At 56.9% G+C, this 19,414-nt stretch overlaps 1 protein-coding gene across 1 annotated transcript in view; it reads right to left on the bottom strand.

Annotated features, from left to right (window-relative positions):
* CARD14 (caspase recruitment domain family member 14) overlaps positions 1-19,414 on the bottom strand; it is a 22,314-nt gene extending 2,900 nt beyond the window's left edge. The window contains exons 1-18 of the mRNA XM_081027765.1: positions 19,228-19,414; positions 17,136-17,366; positions 15,848-15,985; positions 14,549-14,874; positions 11,140-11,307; positions 10,216-10,335; positions 9,479-9,604; positions 8,841-8,990; positions 7,610-7,777; positions 7,077-7,216; positions 6,866-6,960; positions 5,432-5,492; positions 5,028-5,220; positions 3,681-3,807; positions 3,133-3,370; positions 2,214-2,277; positions 1,462-1,576; positions 667-840 (exon numbers count right to left, since the gene is read on the bottom strand). Of these exons, the coding sequence (XP_080883891.1) occupies positions 667-840; positions 1,462-1,576; positions 2,214-2,277; positions 3,133-3,370; positions 3,681-3,807; positions 5,028-5,220; positions 5,432-5,492; positions 6,866-6,960; positions 7,077-7,216; positions 7,610-7,777; positions 8,841-8,990; positions 9,479-9,604; positions 10,216-10,335; positions 11,140-11,307; positions 14,549-14,874; positions 15,848-15,985; positions 17,136-17,346 (2,614 nt within the window). The 5' untranslated portion in view covers positions 17,347-17,366; positions 19,228-19,414. The remainder of the gene's footprint in view (positions 1-666; positions 841-1,461; positions 1,577-2,213; positions 2,278-3,132; positions 3,371-3,680; positions 3,808-5,027; positions 5,221-5,431; positions 5,493-6,865; positions 6,961-7,076; positions 7,217-7,609; positions 7,778-8,840; positions 8,991-9,478; positions 9,605-10,215; positions 10,336-11,139; positions 11,308-14,548; positions 14,875-15,847; positions 15,986-17,135; positions 17,367-19,227) is intronic.

The following is a 19,414-nucleotide window of genomic DNA, read 5'->3' as shown; positions in this document are numbered from 1 at the left end:
AGCTCCCCCACCCCGCCATGTGCCTCTCTTCCGGACTGGCTTCCCTTGGTTCTGACCACCGTGACAGGACTGCACATGCCCTCTGCCTGGCCTCCCCCACCCAAGGTGCCCCGAGATTGCAGACAGCCCAAGTCGCAGGTAACCTAACGCCTCTGCAGCAGCCATCAGTGACGGGGGGGGGGGGGTGGTGAACAAAAGCACCCGCAGACGCCTCAGTCTGCTCCCCAAGCATGGAGCCACCTTGCCTGCTGCGTGAAGACACTCAGACTGCCTGCTGGGACCCAGGGCTCTGCTACATGGCCTTCGGCAGGTGGATGGCATCCTGCAGCGGTACCACCCCAGTTAAGTACAAGCCTACTTGCCAACAGTAACTGCACTGGATTGAATAGTGTCCCCCCAAATTCATGTCCACCTGGAGCCTCTGATGTCACCTTGTTTGGAAATGGGGTCTTTCCAGATGTGGGCAGTTAAGATGAGGTCCTAATAGCGTCAGGTGACCCTAAACCATTGAGAATAAATCTGTTGTTTTAAGTGGCCCAGTGTGTGGTCACTTGCTATAGTGGTCCCAGGACACTTGTACAGTGACCTTCCCGAAAGCAGATAAAGCGTTCTGCCCAGGCCCTGCCTCCCCTCCTACACAGGGGGGACTCCCAGGTGACAGCATACCTGCTGGGCACTTCTTAAACCCTTGCAGGAGGCACAGCTTCTCACTCAGGATCTTCCCGACCACCCTGGGCACGAAGAGCACGGGCCGTGGCCGGCTGGGCCTGTGGGGCTGCACCAGCGTGTAGGGCACCAGGGTGACACAGCTCTCGGCCCAGAAGCACCCGGTGCAGGGCTCTGCAGGAGAAGAGCCATAAATGGCCGGGTGTCAGGCGGCCTGGGCTCCCCCCCAGAAGGGACTGTGGTCTGCACCCCACTGCAGCCGGTACCTACAGAAATACAGGCCGCGCTGGGCTCTAGTACAAGGACCACGCAGCCATACCGCCCCGGCTAAGCGATTCCTCTGTGCCCAGGGATCCCGGAGCCCTGTGGCTCTCCAGGTTCGTCTTCACCGCTGTGGGTTAATCCCGTCTGCCTTGTTTGGCCACAGGGAGCATAGAGAAAATGGGCTGAGCTCCCTGTCACACCAACCACTCTGGAGCTCTGAGAGGTCCACTGCTTTGTCTAATGTTAGGCGTTTGGATAAGGACACATTGTTACTACTCTCAAGGGGCTGCTGTTGGTGTAAGGGTACTAGCCGCTGTGGACTCTCCCCAGGCAGCTCACACATGAAGGCGGACATGAGATGTGTATCTCAGCTGCTCCCCGGAAAGGCACACAGACATCGATTATGGCTCTTACAAAGCTGACCCCGACCCCAACGAGCGGCGGTGACTGAACTGACCAACCCGCAGCCCCTCCCAAACACCCTCGCCCATGTGGAGCCAGCGGCCCCTCCACCAGCGCCACCCGCCTCACCTTCCAGCTTCCTGGTGTCTGACTGGGCCCCATCAAAGGATGAACACAGAGGGCTGGCCTTGGTTCTGTCCACACTGATGATGCGGACCAACTTTTGGGGTCCCCCAGAAGACTGCTAGAGGAGGGAGAAGGGACGAGGGGTCATCCAAGCTGTCCACACAGGGCTAGGGGCCTGGCACCTGCCCCTGGGGAATCCAGGATGGTCCTTGGACCTTCAGGCTGTGTCCACTGAACAGCCAGGAGGCCCAGACCCTGTGCCAGGAGGAGACAAAGGGAAGCAGGAGAGGGTCCTCAGGCAGAGCCCCCCATTCTCCCCCAGCAGGGCATCTGTAGTGAGGGCGGGCTGCATTAGGCAGGAAGCATGAGGGCCCCCACAGCCTAGCCCTGCTGCGATCCAGGAGGGCCGCCCTAGTGCCCTGCTCAAGGCAACTGAATGTTCTATGTCGGGAGATGACAAGGAACCGGCCTCAGAGGGAATAAAGACGGGGTGGAGATGAACAGGCCAATGGGCTGACCAGGCGTGTGACAGAGAGCACGCGACTGAACACCCAGGTGAAGGTTTGCAGGGGCCCACCAGGGACAGACACACAGGGCCACCCCCGGGCATCAGTAGTCTACACCGTCCACACAGGACCCCTGGCCAGCCCCCATCCTAGGTGGAAGGAGGGGTGAACCGGGCCCCTCCCCGCAGGTGATGTGAGCTGGGGGAGGAAGGAGGCCCTGGGACTGGGCGGCACGGCTGGCTGCCTCACCTTGCGGGCGGCCGCGCTCTGCTGAGCCATGTCCTGGACCAGGGTGATGAGCAGCCACTGAGCCCTGCACAGAGGGGGACAGCCCCGCCCAGCTGCAGGGAGGGCTGCAGGAGACCCCCGACTGCCCCGACCCACAGCGGCTCTCCACCCTGACGGCCACCAAGTCCCCTGCCAAAGCCTCAGCCCACCCTGAAATCACCAACCGGCCGACTGGGCTGGAGCCTGGGTGGAGGCCACCGCTCCTGACCCTCTGACTCCCAGTCTGGCCTGAGGCCGTGAGGCTGGCCCCACCCAGAGCGTGTGGGGAACACAGTGTGGGGGGGCTTCCTGCGCCTGCTGAGCTGAGCTGAGCTCCAGGGGACGCAGGTTTGTGATGCAGTCAGAGAGTTGCTGGACAAGACACCATGCTTTGTGCCCAGGACGCAGGGCGGGAGGGGAACACTGTCCCAGGAGTGACAGTTGTCCCAGGACTGAGGGTTCCCCAGGATGTGGGAGCTTCTGTGTTAAAACCAAGACAGTCCAGACTCACCAGCGTGACTGGTCACCCCACCGCCAGGGAACACTGGCAATGTCAGGAGACATTTGGGTTGTCACAAGTAAGCGGAGGGCAGGGAACGCCAAGGATGCTGCTTGACAGCCTAAGTCCCCCAAGACTGAGGGCGCCAGCACAAGTGTCAACAGTGCTGAGGTTGAGAAACTCTGGTCCCGAACACTCTAGAATGCTCTAAAACTGAGGTCTACCCCTTTTCATAAAAAACCCTGTCCAAGCAGTGAACTTGGTGGGTAACACACTGGGGATTCCACTTCTTTGGGGTCTCCAGAAGACCAGTCCTCCTCCGGGGCAAGAGGGGGTCCCCCATGCTGAGCAAGGCCAGGAGATGCCACCTGGGCCTGACCTCTGTCCAGCACAGCTGCTCACCGTGAGTAGTTGGGGATGGTGCCGTGCTCAGTGTCCTTCGTGCTGTACGGGCTGACGCGGGATGCGTGCCAGCAGCCGCCGCCCTGGAAGAGGGTGTCCGTTACGTGCAGGATGTCATTGCAGTGCACCTGCAGCTCCCCTGCCGCCCGCCCCTCCAAGGCCAGGTTGACCCGGATGTAGAAGGAGTCCCCTGAGGTTGCCACTTTGGCTTCCAGGTCCCGGACCAGCTTCTTATAACCTGATCAAAAGAAAAACCATGAGGACAGATAAGCCTGGGCAGTGATTCCACACAAGGAAGTTTCTGGAATGTGAAAGGAGGAGCGAAAGAAGAAATCTCCACAAAGTCTCCAGAGCCATCTGGTGCCAGACGCAGTGGGTAGGCGGTCTCCAGCTGCTTTGGGGGCCTCCACAGACTTGGGGTGCAGACTGGCTCTGGGGTGGGCCATGGGAGCTAATGTCAGCACAGCCAGGGGCTCGCAGAGACAGGACTGGATGGCTGCGCAAGTCTTGAGAGGTGACCTCATGGCAGGCTGGGGGGGGGGGTGTACCCTCCATGTTGACCTTCACAGACAGGCAGCAGAAGCCGTTCACCCTCCGGAGAAGTCCGACGGCCTGCTCCAGGGTCGTGCCTTCCAGCGTGGCCTTGAAGAAGGGCTCGGTGGCCTCACAATCCACCTGTGGGCAAATCACGGGACCAGCCTCTATGGCCCAGGGTCCTGCAGCTGCAGTCTGAGTGCAGGCGTGTCCCCCACAGTAAACCCACTCGCCTTCCGGCCACCCACATGCACCCATCAGAGCCTTTGTCACAGGCCCTGTCTCAGGACGTCCTGATTCAGCTCCTCCAAACTGTACACATTCCCACCCCAAGAGTCAACCACAACCCTTCCCCAATACACTGTGGACCAGGATCACCGTAAGGACCGAGTTTCTGCTCTTCAAAATGGACCTGTGTTCTAGAGCACATGAGCACTGTTCTAGAGCATTCGAGAGCATTCTAGATCAGGGCTTGTCAGCTTTGGGACTACTGACATTTGGAACCAGGTCGTTCTGGGTTGCGGGACCGTCCTGGGCCCTGTAGGATGTTTAGGGGCACCTCTGGCCTCTACCCACTAGGTGCCATGCAACACCCCCCTTCCCAGTTGTGAAAGCTCATTGATTCTCATTGTCCACGCCATTCACTCCCTGTGTTGCTTTAAGTTTAGGAGAGTATTTTATACTGAGGGAAAAAAAGAGGTGTGTTTTTAACACTGTTAGAATTGAACTGGCCCCATCTGGGATCAGGACTGGTTCCCCAAACATCATAAAGGGCTCTGTAGCTATGACCACAACATAAGCTGGTCACTGAAACTCTCGAGAGGGCCCTGAGCTGTTGGAAATGTAGTGAAAGGCTTTTGTGTCACGTGCAGTGGAGAATACAAGGTGACATATCGGGAGCTTGATCTGAGATCATTCGAGACATATGACATGGCTTAGAAGGTGGACAGCCATTTGGAGGGAGAAGCCGGTGGGGGACATGGGGCTCCAGACCCTGACACCCCACACCTGCCTCATCCCCAGTCTCCTCCTAGGAGAACAAGGCGAGTCTCAAGAAGGGGTGATGCATGCGTTGTGCATTCCTTGCTATTTTCTAAAAGGCTGACGTTTAATGATTCTGCTTTTAGGCTACATCAAAGCCACCCCCTGCACACACAGTCACTTACTAATAACTAGTTAAGTTGTACACTTATGTTTTCTGCAGTTTAATGAATATTTTACACTAAAAGTTTTAAAAGGTGTCCTCAATTGCTAACACAGTGACTTTTATGTTGTGCATTTTCTCTCACACAGGCACGTGCAGTGACAATAAGATCAACACTATTAAAAAAGCAAACAACAACAAAGGCCCCACATCTTACCATCACGATCTGGGTTCCTGGGTGCAAGGCCATCTCATCAGCCATCGAGCCCGGGGTGACTCGGTGAATGAAGATACCCGTGAGGTTCCCACCGATGACACTTATCTGCTCCAGCAAAGCGTCCCCCTGGAAGGCCAGCACTGTGACCTGGCTCAGAATCTTGCGGGCTGGCCTCCGCCGCACCGGGACACTGCTGCAGGAAGGGAAGTGATAGAGTTCGTGTGCGGCCCCGAGCAGAAGGTACAGCCATGCCATCTCCCCACTGACCCCCTTCGGGCCCCAGCACTCTGGAATTCCCAGCCCCTACACCACAACCCCATCCTCAAAAAGGCTGTCACCTCCCAACGTGATAGGACACAGTCCTCATTCTGCCACCTGCTCCCTTGGCCCCGCCCTCCGCTCACCTGGCTGAGATGCAGAGGCTCCTGGAGGTTGGCGGCAGGCTGCTCTCGGACTCAGGAAGGTCTAGACAGAAGAGGGAGGCTTAGACACCCAGCGGGACTAGCCGGGAGGCCACCCACTCCTGATGCAGCTAGCTCAGCCCTCCCAGACTCAGGTCCCCTTTGCTGAGGCTGACCCTTTCCTTCCTCCTCCCTTCCTCACTGCTTAGACCTGGATTCATCTTCCCAAAACAGGAGGAGCTGCTGGAGAGCTGCACCTGCCAGGGTTTGCCCTCCATTGTGTCCTCTGTGATACTGGAATGTTGCCAACGTTTTATAAGATAGGGAATCTAGAACCTGGCCTTCTGACTTCATTCCTACTATCAAATCTGGCGTGGCCCTGGCCCCCATTTCTGCACTGACCTGCATGGCTGCCTAGCTGGCTGTGGAGGCCTCTGAGTGGCAGTCCTAGGACTAGATGTCCCCAGGGTGTCCCCAAGCCCTGCATTGTAAATGCAGCCTGTGAGGCAGATGGGCCCAGCGCAGGCAGCGGCCTCCCTGAGGGTCAACAGCTGCCTGCCAATGGCAGCCATGCCAGCCCACAGGCAAAACTCCATTGGTTATTACACTCAAAGCCAAGTGAAGTTAATGACGCTCCTGATGTATGAATCCCACTTAACACTGGATGAAAATGGGACATGATGTAGAATCACAACAGAGGAAATATAAAGAGCAATAACCCTCCCTATTCATGATCTCACATGCAGGCTGGATACGCCCTGGGTGCATATTCCCAATTGATCACGGTTATAAATAAAACCACCAAAGATTTCCGGGAGCGGGGGGGATATGGTTTCTGGTCATGTGACCCACGGCCCGACCTAAAGGTGTGTCTGTGTGGAGCAGTGTGGGGTACGTGTGCCCCCTGGTGGCTGTGGGGTGAATTCCAGAGGGGTTGCAAAGCACCTACTGTGTGTGAGATTGGAGGCTGGGGACAGATGTACAGGGTGGAAGAGTTAGTGAAGGAGGCTGTCCGTGAGGGGCTCATGGCTGGAGGAGGAGAGAGGACCCCCGAAGCCACAGCGGGAGGAGTAAGCCACAGGAGAGAAGGGAGGTCCCAGGAGGAGAGCTGCTCCCACAGGCACCTCGGCCAGTGGGGCCTGAGGCTCTGCCTTTTGCCATCACTGGGAGGCCTAGGTCCCCAGGTCAGAGCAGGGAGGGAGAGAGAGCACGTGTCCACGGCTGTCGGAACACCTGAGCTGAGCTGAACGTGGAAATAAATCAACTGCCTCAGCCTCTAGATGAGAACAGAAAGGACACCCAGTAAACAGAGCATGTGGGCACTGGCTTGAACTGCCGGAGGCCCCAGTCGGGGCAGCAGTCAAGTTCACTTCCCTGTGCCCAACCCTGGAGACACCGGGTCATTTCACCTGCCTCCCTGGGTTGGGGTGCGCTCACCTGCCCTGTCCACAAGCTCATAATCCGGGTCTGCGTCGCCCGCCGCAGCTCCCGGGGAGGCTCTCCCGTCTGCCTCCGGGATTTCCAGGAAGCCGCTGCCAAGTGTAAGAAGGCAGCTCAGGCTGTGCCACCTACTCCGTCTCAGACCCAGAGACCCAGCCCCTGTCTGGCCCTCGGCTGGTGTCCCCAGTGAGCGGCCAGCGTCCCCTACCTGAAAGACCAGGGGTCCCGGAAGTCCTCTGTGGCCCGCTTGTACAGGGACTGCTGGCTGGGGGGCACAGGGCTGCTGGAGCGGAAGCTATCCACCAGCTCGCGGCTGGACGTGGCGCTCAGGTCAGACCAGAGCTGAGCCTGGAGGAGGACGAAGCGGAGGTCAGCGTGGGGCTCACGTGGGGACACCCCCACGACCCCTCCCATGCTGGGGAAAGGGAAGAAGCCACAGCCCATCAGGGCAGAGGAGGCAGAGGGAGGGGAGGAGCTCTTAGCCACGACATGAGCTGAGCACCTACTAGGACCCGGCACCCTACCAGCTACTTTCTGCACTTTACATCCTGAGTTCTCATGATAAATCCAGGAAGTGGGCAGTATGGCCCCACTTTACACAGAAAGCAATCGAGGCCCAGAGAGGCGGAGTACCTGGCTGAGGGTCACGTGTGATGGCTGAGTGGGGGGGCTAGAGGATGCCGGGTACAGCGCAAACTGAATGCAGCCCATCATCCACCTAAGTATGTTGTTAGCACTTACTATGTGCCAGGCCACCTGGTTTCCCAGCAGTGGAGGCGGCACCGGCTGTACCTCGGAGGATCTGAGGCACCTGCAGTGGCTGTCGTCCCGCGGGCAGATGGCAAACATACGAGCGAGTCGCTGCTTCCCCCTCCGACAGGGCTCCCTGGCCCCCACTTCCTGCGTGGGCTGCAGACACCCAGTGGGCTGGTTAATTCAGGGCAGGTTCCGCTCAGATGCTCCAGGTTCCACCCAGTCACCACCCCGTCACCATCCTTCCCAGCAGGTTCCTGGCATCGGCTTCCAGGCCAAACCAAAGAGTTATGTCTCCTCCTCCAAGCCTGGGATCCTGGCTGCCCACAGGGTCACTCGGTGGAGCTGACCATCAAGGGGACATATAGCAACTGGCCTGGTGACTGGCATTTTAGTTCTTTTGGAGAATACGTGTGGTTCTTTACTGATTATGCAAATACTGCATACGGTATATATAACATACCTATACATACAGCACAGAGAATATTGGGGGGGGGCACAGGCTGATTAGAGAAAATAAAATTTACCTGTCCTCCCTCGCTCAGAAACAGCACACTGAGCAGACGGTAGTCTGTCCGTCACTTTTTGTCTATGCACACGTGTATCTTTTGAACATGGTTGATGTGGGGAGGGGTGAGGGAGGAAGGGCTGGGGCCCCTACATAGAGACAGGAGGGTGTGGCTCTGCCTGCCACCCAGGTCGCTGGGCACCGCTGAAGAGTGTCACACGTGCAGCCACCAGGTGGCTGAGCTGTCGGGGAGGCCACGCTTGAGGGTTTATCGTAGTGTCAGCAATTTGGGAAGGTAACTCCTTCAGGCAGGTCGCTCGTGGACACGACTTTCAAACATCTCAGGAATGCATTATTTACAAAAGCAAGTGGCCACCTGCACAGTTCCATCTGCTGCTTTCTTTTCTCATCAAACACCACACTTTACAGGTTCCAGAACCTTCTGCTAAGCTCCCCCTTCAAGATTTGCATATCATCATCAAAGGAGGTGCAGAGGCAGACTCAACCTACCTGTGTGCATCTTAAACGTCTAACAACATGGTTGGCTCGCGGGACCCCTTGCTTGGAGGTTAGAGTTGAATGCAAATGTCCCGGCCCCAGTGGGGGGCCGCGCGTGGCCCTGTTCGGCTCCCACCCTGCGCACAGCCTGTCTGGTGGCCTCCAGCCCAGCCACCCTGCATCGGAGGCCACACACGGGCCAGAAGTGCTCACCCCTTGTGGTGACTCAGCCTGCAGCCTGCGGAGCTGTTGGCGCAGGTCGCAGACTTGGTCAGTCAACTCGAACACTTTCCGGCGCAGGGTGTCCTTCTCCGTCAGGTTCTGAGAAATCCCCGCCTGGGCTGCGTCTCTCGCGGAGTAGGCCTGCAGGCCCAGACATAGCGATACTCAGCGCATAGAGGCCGTGCCAGCACAAGGCAGGAGCCCCAGCCAGAGAAGCCCCCTGCTTCTTGTCTGCATTTCTCCTGGACTCACCTGGTGTGTGCCACACAGAGCTCACCCCGACAGGCACACACTTACCGTTCACTTATAATTCACAGATGTGGTTTTAATAACCCTCAGTATGCCAGGAATGAAAGGAGGCACTAGACATGACTTCTAGTCTGCACTGTGAGCATGTCAACAGATGACAGAGGTGGGAGTTGAGAAACCACGTGGATCAAGGAGAGAGACCCCAAATCTGGAACCAGCTGCCATCGAGGGTAGGGCCAGCGGTGCGAAGCAGCAAGCCGGTCCCCGGCCACACCCAGAGGGCAGGGGGCTTCCTGAGCTGGGCTCCGCCGGACAGGTACCTCCTGTCCTCTCTGCGCCCCATTACCCGGCCCAAGCCGGCCCCTCGCCTCTCCCGGTACCTTGTCCCGCTCCTTCTGCAGCTCGACCACTTGGCTCTGCAGGGCATTCATCTTCTCCTTGTAGATCTCACAGTCCACTTTAGTTTTCTGGAACTGGAACAGGGTCTGCTCCTTCTCTTCCCAGTACTGGACAGAGGGGACAAACAGCCCATGAAGGTCAAGGGGCTCTGAGGGTTGGACTAAGGATGGGTGGGGTGGGGGAGCCTCGAGGAGAGAAGGGGCGATGGTTCTAAAGGTGAAATCAGGTGAACTCATGCTCGTGTCTTAAGTGCTCGATTTCCAGGCACGTCCACAGAGCTGCCATGCTGATTATATCTGAACTTAGTCATCACAAGCTGCATGGATGTTGCTTGTGCAATTGTTTTGTTTATTCCAGGCCCCAAACGCACAGACCACTGCCCTCCACCGGCCTCATTCTCTTCCACCATCTCCTTTCTCCACGTCCTCCCCTCGCATTTTGTAACAACTCAATAAATCCCTGGGTTTCACCCGGGGCTCCACTCACTTGACGTGACCCGTTTTCATCACTTGTTTGCCTGACCTGTTTGCTCACCACCCCCCATGAGCCGGGACCTCTTGTCTCGGACTGTGAATTGGTGCTCAGTATAGTTTGACAAAGGAATGATGAACGAACGACACATTAGTTTGGCAAACTGGGCCCTCCACTCAGTGTGGATGAAAGAATCTGCCTTCCCCACCAGGCGGCAGCGCCCTGGACGCGCCCACCGGGAGATCACCTGCGTCCGCTGCCTCTCGGCGGCCACAGCCCGCTCCCGCAGCGAGTGGATGCGCTTCACCAGCTCCTGCTTGCTCTCCAGGGCCTCGTCCAGGCTCTGCTCCAGAATGTCCTTCTCTGCCTGGGGCAAAGAGAGGTCAGCTCAGGGCCGTGACCCCCCACAAAGGGCCTGCTCCGGGGGAAACATCCCTGTTAGCTCCTGAGAGCAGGCAGCAGGAAGCTTGAAGGCCGGCGGGGGTGGATGGAGCGTTAAGACCACACGTTAGGAACGAGAAACCTGCACTTTGTGCAGGGTTGGTCAAGGAGAGGGAAAGTGCTGGAAGCTGAAGCAGCCTCTTGGGGTGGAACCTCCTCCTTTAGGCCCTTTTAGCTGCTCCTTCAACAGACCCCCCAGTGGAGCTTCTGAGGAAGGGAAACACCAACAGCCAGGTCACCGCCTTCTTCAGGCTCATGTCCCAGGCGGGAGCTCGTGACGGCGGCACAGTCCAGCCTGAGTGACGGCCGTGCCCTGTGCCCAGTGGGTGTCTACTGAAGGAAGAGCTTGACAAGGAGATCTGTACTGATGGAAAAGAATCGGGGTGCATAACTCTGGGGCGCTGGCATCTATAATCCCTGAGTCCTATAATTCCCCACTCTCCAACGCAGAGTACTTTACAGGCGGAAAGGTTTCTTTCCCTGTCCCCCGACTTTAAAGCAAACCCCATCACTTATGATCAGCCCCATCCACTCCAGAACTACACGGCCTTAGCAGAGGCGCTGAGTGGGGCATCGTGTCCAGTCGCTGTGAATTCTGAGCTTTGGGGTGGGGAAGGGGGAGAACGTTGTAGGCCTGAGTGAGTCATTGGGTTTCACATCACCAGGGCCTTATTCACACCTCAATGGGATGCCTGTCAGAAATCCTACAGCCTGGGGGACCGGGACCCACCAGACTGAAAGTCAGTGACCGGAGTTTCTCATTCTCCTCCTTCAGGTGGCTCAGCTCCTCGGCTCCACGCTCCAGGCTGTGGGCCATCTTCAGGGACCGCTCTCGAAATTCCCGCTCACAGGAAGCTGACAGCCTCTCTCGCTGCAGCTGTTGCTTCATCAGATACAACTGCCAGGAGGAGACGGAGAGGGAGAGCTGTGGGAACACTGAGACCCCCCAGGCCAGGGCCACCTCCCTCCTTCGTGATGACACTGTTCAGACTTCAAGGGGCCCCTCCCCCAGACGGCAAAACCCATTAAAGCGTTCACCTCACAAATGGTCCCAATTCCTGTGGGAGGCAAAAGGCACTTTAGCTTTACTTTATGGAAGAGGCGTAGTGGTTAAAGGACTGGGCTGGGTCCCAGGAAACAGAACAAGAAGCCCCGGCAACCAGCTCTCGGAGCCCGTCCTGAAACAGAGTCACCAGTAGCCAGAGATGAAGATGAAAGGGCCTCTGCCTTTTCATAGTCTGCCAAGTACATCAGCTACAGGGAAGTTGGATTCATGAAAATCAGTGAGTGAAGAGAGAAAGTCAGGTCAGACGGGGCGGAGATGTGGGCGGGGCCTGGGGATGCAGGACCCGCCTACTCAGATGTGTTTGCCATCAGTGTCCAGAAAGTGTCACCTCCTGCTCAGTGGGAAGCATGTCCGGGCTCTGGAAACCACCTGGCCAAGTCCTCTGGCCTCGGTTTCACAGGACAGTAGCCCAAGAGAAACTTGGACCTCAAGCTAATGGGTCCAGCCTCTCCCTGCCTCACTGTGGTCTTTACTCATAAAACAAAGAGCCAGGACGTCTGGATGTCAGGCTGAAGTCCGGCACTCACCGTGGGGCGGGGGCCAAGCGGTGGGGCTGGGACTTTCCGCTTGGACCTTTCCCTCCTGACACCTCAAGCCATCACCCAGCTCCTGCTGGGGGCCAACAGGATAGGCATGCCATGTTCTATTAGGTTGATGCAAAAGTAATTGCAGTTTAAAAGGTTAAAAATAGTTGCAAAAACCGCAATTACTTTTGCACCAACCTAATACATATGCAAAAAGTAAAATTAGACCGTTAAGACCTGGAGTGGGGGGGGGGCTAAACAAATGAGCCTAATTACATTTCAAACGCATACCATAACCACAGTGAAAGGGGGGGAGAAGGCACAAGAACTTCTGAACGCAGCATTTAACTACACGCCCTCAGCCTTACAGAGGTTTGGGGGTGTGGAGAATTACACATCCTGAACCCTCAGTAGGTTTGGTCACTGTACTGGCATGGGCAGAGCGAGGCCATTTCAGATGCAGCGTAGAGATGAGCACGTGGGCAAGTGTGTTAACGCTGGGAGCCAGGGATCTCATGAGGGAGAGACACTTACACGTGCGGAATGGGGGAGGGCAAGAAAAACTCTGGGAGAGTGCGGGAATTTGAGGTAAGGGTGTGAAGTCAGGACTCCTAAGATATGTACGTGTGTGTGCGTGCGCATACTTGTGTGCGTGTGTGTGCGTGCGCATGTGTGCATTTATGTGCACATGACTCCCAGTTGTCAGCTGAAAGGCCCAAGGAGCAGACACCCCAGTAGCAACAAGCGCACCTGGAGCCCAGATCCTCGTCTCTAACAGGAACCAGGACCCCTCAGAGAAACGGCCAACCCTGGTGCTGGGCTGGGGCAGGGGGTGCGAGAAGATCCTGGAACATCTTGTGGTGCCAGAAAGGAAGTCAGTGCTCAGCAACAGAGGGGACGTGTCACAGGACATGGAGAAGCCGACGGGCTCGCACTGGCCAATCGGGGACAATCTGAGCACCAAACTCCTTAACGACAGTGATGTGTCACAGACCATTGGAAACAGGAATCCACGCGGTTGTGCATACCCGGCGATGGAAGGGCTTCTTCTCCCAGGCAGGATGCCCAGGGCCAGCGGGTGGGCTGGAGGGAGCGCTGCAGACAGGCTCGTCATTTTGCAGCTACCAGAGCAAGGCACTGGGGCAAGAATCGCCACTGAGGTTAATTACAGGGTAAGTGCTGACAGGGAGCAGGGCACTTGCCCGCCTCAAGGCCCCTCGCCCCCGTCACTTACTAGCTTCCGGGAACAAAAAGAAACTGTGATAACGAAGTGGGGGCATCAGGGAGCCCTGGACCAAGTGGTGACATAACGTCACCAGTGAGGGGTGCTGGGCATCGCACCTCCCCCCAGGGCGCCCTGAGACAGGTCCAGCACCCCCTAGACAGGGCCCCCTAAATGCATAACCATCAAATGTTCATGAGGAAACATGAAGCGAACCCCAAATGAGGAGCGGTCTATTATTTCATACAAGGCAGGGGAGGTGCGGTTCAGTCTTCAGATCTGTCCATGCCGTGGTAGACAGAGAAAGGCTGTGGGAATGTTCCAGATTACAGGAGAGCAAAGAGACAGGACAGCCCAATGCAATACCTGAGCCTGGACTGGGTCCTGGGCTGGAGGGAAAATGCTGCAAAGGACGCGATTGGGTCAACTGACAAAAGTGGAACATGGGCAGACTAGACTAAAGATTTTATCAATGTAAATTTATGAAGTCGATAAGTGCACTGTGGTTATAGAAGAGACTATCCTATTTTTAGGAAATATACATGGAAATGTTTAGGGGTAAAGGGCCCTGATCTATGTAACTCAAGCAGTTCAGGAAAAAGTGTATGTGTGTGTGGGGGTGTGTGTGTGGGTGTGTGTGTGTGTGTGTGCACGTCTGTGTGTGTGTGTGGGGGGGGTGACAGGAGACAGACAGACAGACACAGAGAGAGCCCAAATGATAAAGTAAGGGTATGTGCGTATCCTTTGTACTACTTATATTTCTATATTTTTAAAAATAAATTTGGAATTATTTCTAAATAAAGTTAAAAATTAAAAGAATGAAAAAATAATGCCATAGTTATAGGCAAAAAACAAATGCCAGCATGACAAGGAATGAATATCCGCAATATTTAAAGAACTCCTACAAATCACTAAGAAGATAATAATCCCCAAGAGAAAAATAAGTAACAAACATTGCTGGGGTTTGAGGAGGGCCTGCTCATCACACCCCTGTTCTCCCGCCTGAGTCCAGGACCAGCTGAGAAAGACAAACGAGGAGCAGACAGACGTCTACCATCCCCTGGGGTACTGACAAGGAGACCCACCACTACAGAAGTCGGAATAGCCAGCCCTGGCCCCAGACACAGGCAGGTGGGCCTCCCCACAGTGGGCACTTCACAGACCAGCCAGCCCATGGGCAGCTCCAGGGCAGGGCGGGCTCACTGCCACATGGGCAACGGGAGCGGTGGCTGGAGGTGGAGGCGAAAGGTCAGCTCCCTGCAGGGGCGCCGTAGCCAAGGCTCATGGGGCAGCAAGTGCAAAGGCCCTGGGGTGAGAGCGGGAGTACCTCCTCCTGCAGGCCGCGGCAGCGGGTGGAAGCCAGCTCCTTCTCCTGCAGCGCGTTGCTGTAGCGCAGCGAGAGGTCGAGCATCTCGTCCTTGAGCTTCAGCACCTCATGGAAGTGGGCGCTGACCTCGCGCTTCATGCGGCCGTGGTCGGCTTCCAGCTGGTGCAGGCTCTCGGCGTGGGCCTCGGCCTGGCCCAGGCGCTCCTGCAGCCGTCGGCATTGCTGCAGCAACGCCTCCTTCTGCCCCTTCTCCTGGCTCAGCTCCTCCTGCAGGCTGCTGATGGCCCCAGCCAGGCACTCAGTCAGCTTGGACGTCTCCATGAGTCCTGCAGGAGAGGGGCAGGGGCAGGGGCAGGACGGCCAGGCATTCACACCATGCCCTCACTCCTTCTCCTCCAAACCTTTGCTTCCTGCACCCAGACTTTCAAGAGAAACCCCCACCCCAATCTGCTGGTCTCCTTAAAGGCTTCCGGGCTCAAGCGGACTTGAGATTGTGATACAAGGACTACCCACTCTCAGCTTCCCTGTGGGACCCGCTGTTCAAATCGAACCACCCCATCATCAGCCCAGACACGCTCAATGCTAACGCATTGTAATGTTGTCCTAACGAAAACGTAACCGGGAGCACAAATCTGTATAACAGACTCGAAACGACGTGAACACGGACTGAGGCCACGCTGGCAGAAATGTCCTCTCACCCAGCTGTCAGTGACTCTGTCCTGCTCCTCTGGAAACCCGAATCTTTCACCAGCCCCCCTGCCCCCCCCCCACTCAAGGGAGTCTTCAAATTGCTCAATGAACGAAGATGGTCTTATCTCCCCCAAGTGGAGTGAAGCTGTACTTGGCTGCTGAGCACATGCACAGCAGGCTGCAGACACCTCTCTGTCCTCGGGCGGGGCTGTGGGGGCCCTCCTGAGGGTCAGGCTGGGCCCAGGGCTGGGCCGGCCCCTACGCCTCCAGCACAGGCCCGCTGCTGGCCAGCTCAGGAGCTTTTCTAGGGAAAGGACACTTCCCTCTGCCTGTACCTCTCAGATGCAGATCCCACACCCCGAGAGGGGTCTCCTCTTGGTGCTGGCTAATCGGGGACAGACCTTTCCTTTTAGAGCCCCAGGCCCCACTGTGGTTAGTGGGGGTTCTCCTCACCCCCAAAGTGCTGGGGCACAGGGAATGGAAATCTCTGCCTGAAGGCATCAAGGAAAGCGTCCAGAACACCATGCCGGCAAGCGGGCCCCTGAGGCTACTAGGAACCAGCGGCTCCAAGGAGCCCCTGCCAACCCGCATGGAGGGCCGAGCTCTCACCACTGAAGGTGCTGAAGTCCACGTCGGGCTGCAGCCCGGTGACCAGGGTGTAGACGTCAGGATTGTGGAACTTCAAGCTCTCCAGGAAGGCTATGGCCCCATTCTTCCCTCTTGTCCTCAGCAAATCCAGCAAGTGCCCTTGCGGAGAGAGCAGTCGGCTAACAGGAGGTGAGTGGGCTTCCCCGTGAGGGGAGAGGAGCAGGGGAGAGTCCCTGCACACAGGGGAATCGGGAGCCCAGGGGAGGGGGCGAGCCAGCCCCCCTCCGGTTCTTACAGGAACCTTTCATTCATGTGGTGGCAGTCAGTCCCGCGAAGGGCGAGGCTGATGTTTACTGAGCAACTACTACGACCCAAGTGCTACGAGTTGGAGACAAAAGACTAAGGAAGATGATTGCTGCTCTCAAGGCCTCCCAGGTGTGTTACAGGTGGACACGTGCAGATGTGTGTGTACAAAGCTCGCAGGAGGAAAGATGCAAATAGCAGCACCCCAGGGTCCGCGCCACCAGACCCCATGGCTCTCGGCTTGGATTAGTAGCTTGGAATCATTTCTCCTGCATCTGAGGTTCCTTAGGCAACAGGCACAGATAGTAGCATGCCAGCAGCTGATACTATCTGTGCCTGTTGCCTGATGAACTACTGCCAGCTCTCTATGGGCCAGGCTTTGAGAAGAGTATCTCATAAACAGAAACTCATCCCGTGCTCCTAGTATCCTGATATGGTGGAACTATGAGCTCCCCCATTTCTGAATGAATAACGAGTCAGCTAGTCAGAACGCCAGGATCGGCTCCAAAGACGTCTGGAACAGGCCAAATCGTAGCCCCCAAGATGTCCGCCTAGAACCTGTCAGTGGGACATTGTTTGGAAAAAGGGTATTTGCAGATGTGATTAAGTTACGAATCCTGAGATGAGCTCATTCTGGACAATCTGAGTGAGGCCGGAATCCAACCACAAGTGTCCTTATAGGAGACAGAAAAGGAGAGACACACAGAGGAGGCCATGTAAAAGGGAGGCAGAGGGTGGAGTGACGCAGCCACAAGTGGAGCAGGAGGAGGCGGCCAGGTCCTCCCCTAGAGCCCCGGGAGGGAACTGGCCCTGCTGACACCCTGCTTTCAGATGCCTGGCCTCCAGGACTTGAGAGGATCCACCACTACCATTTGAGGCCACCCACTTTGTGGTCATTGGTTATGGCGGCCCTGGGAAACATGTCGGGAACGCGGGGCCCCTTAGCTTTGCAGCACAGCTGTGTTGCGCTGGCTCAGCAGCAAGGCCCCCTGGAACAGGTCCTCACCGACGCGCATGGCGGTGTTGGTGAACCTGGGGCTGTGCAGCACCTCCTCCTCGTCCAGCTGGCCCAGCACCTTGGCCTGGCGCAGGTAGGGGGTGAGGCGGCTGGGGCAGACGCCACGCACGATCTCCCAGCGGTGGCTTTCCGTCATGTCCCACAGCGTCTCCTCGTCCAGGGCTGTCAGTGTGGAGTCCGGGGGGTGCAGTTCCGCCATGACTGGGGCGCCTGAGAAGCCTGGGGGGAGCGGGCTGGAGTCAGTGCCGGGACTCGGGGCCGAGGAGGCCATGACATCAACTCCCTCCCCCACATCATTGGTAGGGAAGGAAACGGCCGATTTGGACAGGACGATGACATTGGCCTTGGCCCTGGTGTCCATGACCAGTGGGAGGGGCTCTCCATCCCACTGTTAATACTGAATCAATCTTCCACCAGAGCAGAGCAGGGGCCGCGTTTCTTTTGGTTGCAGGAGATTGGACTTGCCTTTAAAGCACAGGCGCTGCCCGTGGCCCCGGGAACTGACTGGCGAGTGGGTCTAGACAAGGCGTTCTCAGCAGGGGTGGCACAGCCCCCACAAGCGGAAACTGGGTCTCGGGCAAAAGTTCTTACCCTTCTGTGTATAAGCACAGATGTGCATAAACACAGACACAGCATACCTGACTTAGTAACGTTTCATGGGAGGGCTAATGGGGAAAAGGTGTCTCAAAAGGCTCCTTAGGGGTGATGGTGAAAGAAAGGCTGCCCTAGAATAAATGTCAATGTTTGGATGACCCATCCAGTAACGCAGCATCCAGAGGCAGCACCCGCGGTCCACATCAGAGGGGTCAGGGACATCGGTGGGAAGCAGGGCTGGGGAAAGGGCACTGCCACAGAAAGATGCTGCGTGCACGTGGCGTGGGTGGGTACCTGTCATCTCTAGCAGCCCCAGGACACTCGTGCTGACACACTTGGGAAATGTGCTAGGACAATGACACGTTGTGAGAGCATATAGATCGATGTGAAACTAAAACAAACTACTCTTTCGGGTAGGTAGTAATGGCCACGAACCCCTGGCTGGTGGGGGGTGGGTTTCACCGGCCAGGTCTCTGAGGGCTGAGCAGCAGCGGGCCCGGGGCTCCGGGTCTGTGTGGATAAAGCCCAGAAGCAGCTCTTCATCAAAGGCCCGGAATGTCGTCTCTGAGGGGCATGCTGACTAGTTTAGAATCCCAGCCCTTCTGGTGGGAGGACCTCAGAGGGCTCCTGCCCAGCCCCCACCCTGGGACGCGCCCCGGGTGCCCCCTGCTTTGTAATAGTCACCTCCACACCTTTGCTCTGGTCACATTCGTCTCCACTCCCAGCCCTAGTACAATCGGTAGCCTATCAATCCATCCAAATAATTCTAAAGTGTTTGTAAACGTGGGCTGTTTCAAGCATATATATGTGTATATATATATATATTTTTTATTTTTTTTTTTAAGTCCTGCCCATGGTGTAACAAACACACATGCACCCAGGACACAGACTCGCCCCATCTTAACACTCTGGGCTCGAGGCTCCTGTGTAAGGAAACGCACCCGCAGAGACGGTTCTGGCCTGGGCTGTCATCAGTCCTCCGCTCGCTCCAACCCAACAACGTGGCCACAAACAACACACAGAGCATGGCTGGACCCTGGATGCTGACAGCAACTCCCACCAGCATCATCTCTACTGCCAAGTGTGGTGTTTGGGGGCTGCAGAAACCTGGTTTACCTGCCCACTGGACTCAGTGACCTGAGTGAAGCACAGGGGCTTTGCTGCAGCGCCTGTGGACGGGCAGCAGGTTGTCTCTACTTTCCCTCCATCGTGCCTGATGGCCTGTGCATCTCCTTGGGCACAGCTGGGAGCGTTTCTCTCAGACCCCAAACTTCCTGTCATTTGCTTCTTTTCATTTGGGATGACAAATGGACTGCCAGGAGTTGAACACCTCTTGAAGAGGTGTGTACACTAAACACGCTTGAAACCCGGAGCAAACCAACCCTGCAGACTCGGCAAAATGGGAAATGGTCGCTGGCGGGTCCTTTCCCCGTGGACAGCCCCCGCCCCCAGCCTACCAGGGGCCCGGTCCACAGCGAGGACTCACTGAGGCGCTCACAGCCGGCTGTGCAGGACTTCTCGCAGTGGGATGGGACCTGGTGTCCCCTCCCGGCCAGGTGTGGCCTCCGCTCTGTTCTCTGTAGGCGGCGGGAGGGCCGGGTCAGAGCAGGAAGAGCCCGCCAAACCAGTGCTGAGGTGAACTGACAGCTCTTTCACGCCATGTGACTTGTTCC

This window comes from Rhinolophus hipposideros (assembly GCF_964194185.1).
Source record: "Rhinolophus hipposideros genome assembly, chromosome: 20".
Classification (NCBI taxonomy): Eukaryota; Metazoa; Chordata; class Mammalia; order Chiroptera; family Rhinolophidae; genus Rhinolophus; species Rhinolophus hipposideros.
This window is presented reverse-complemented; position numbering and strand designations above follow the sequence as displayed.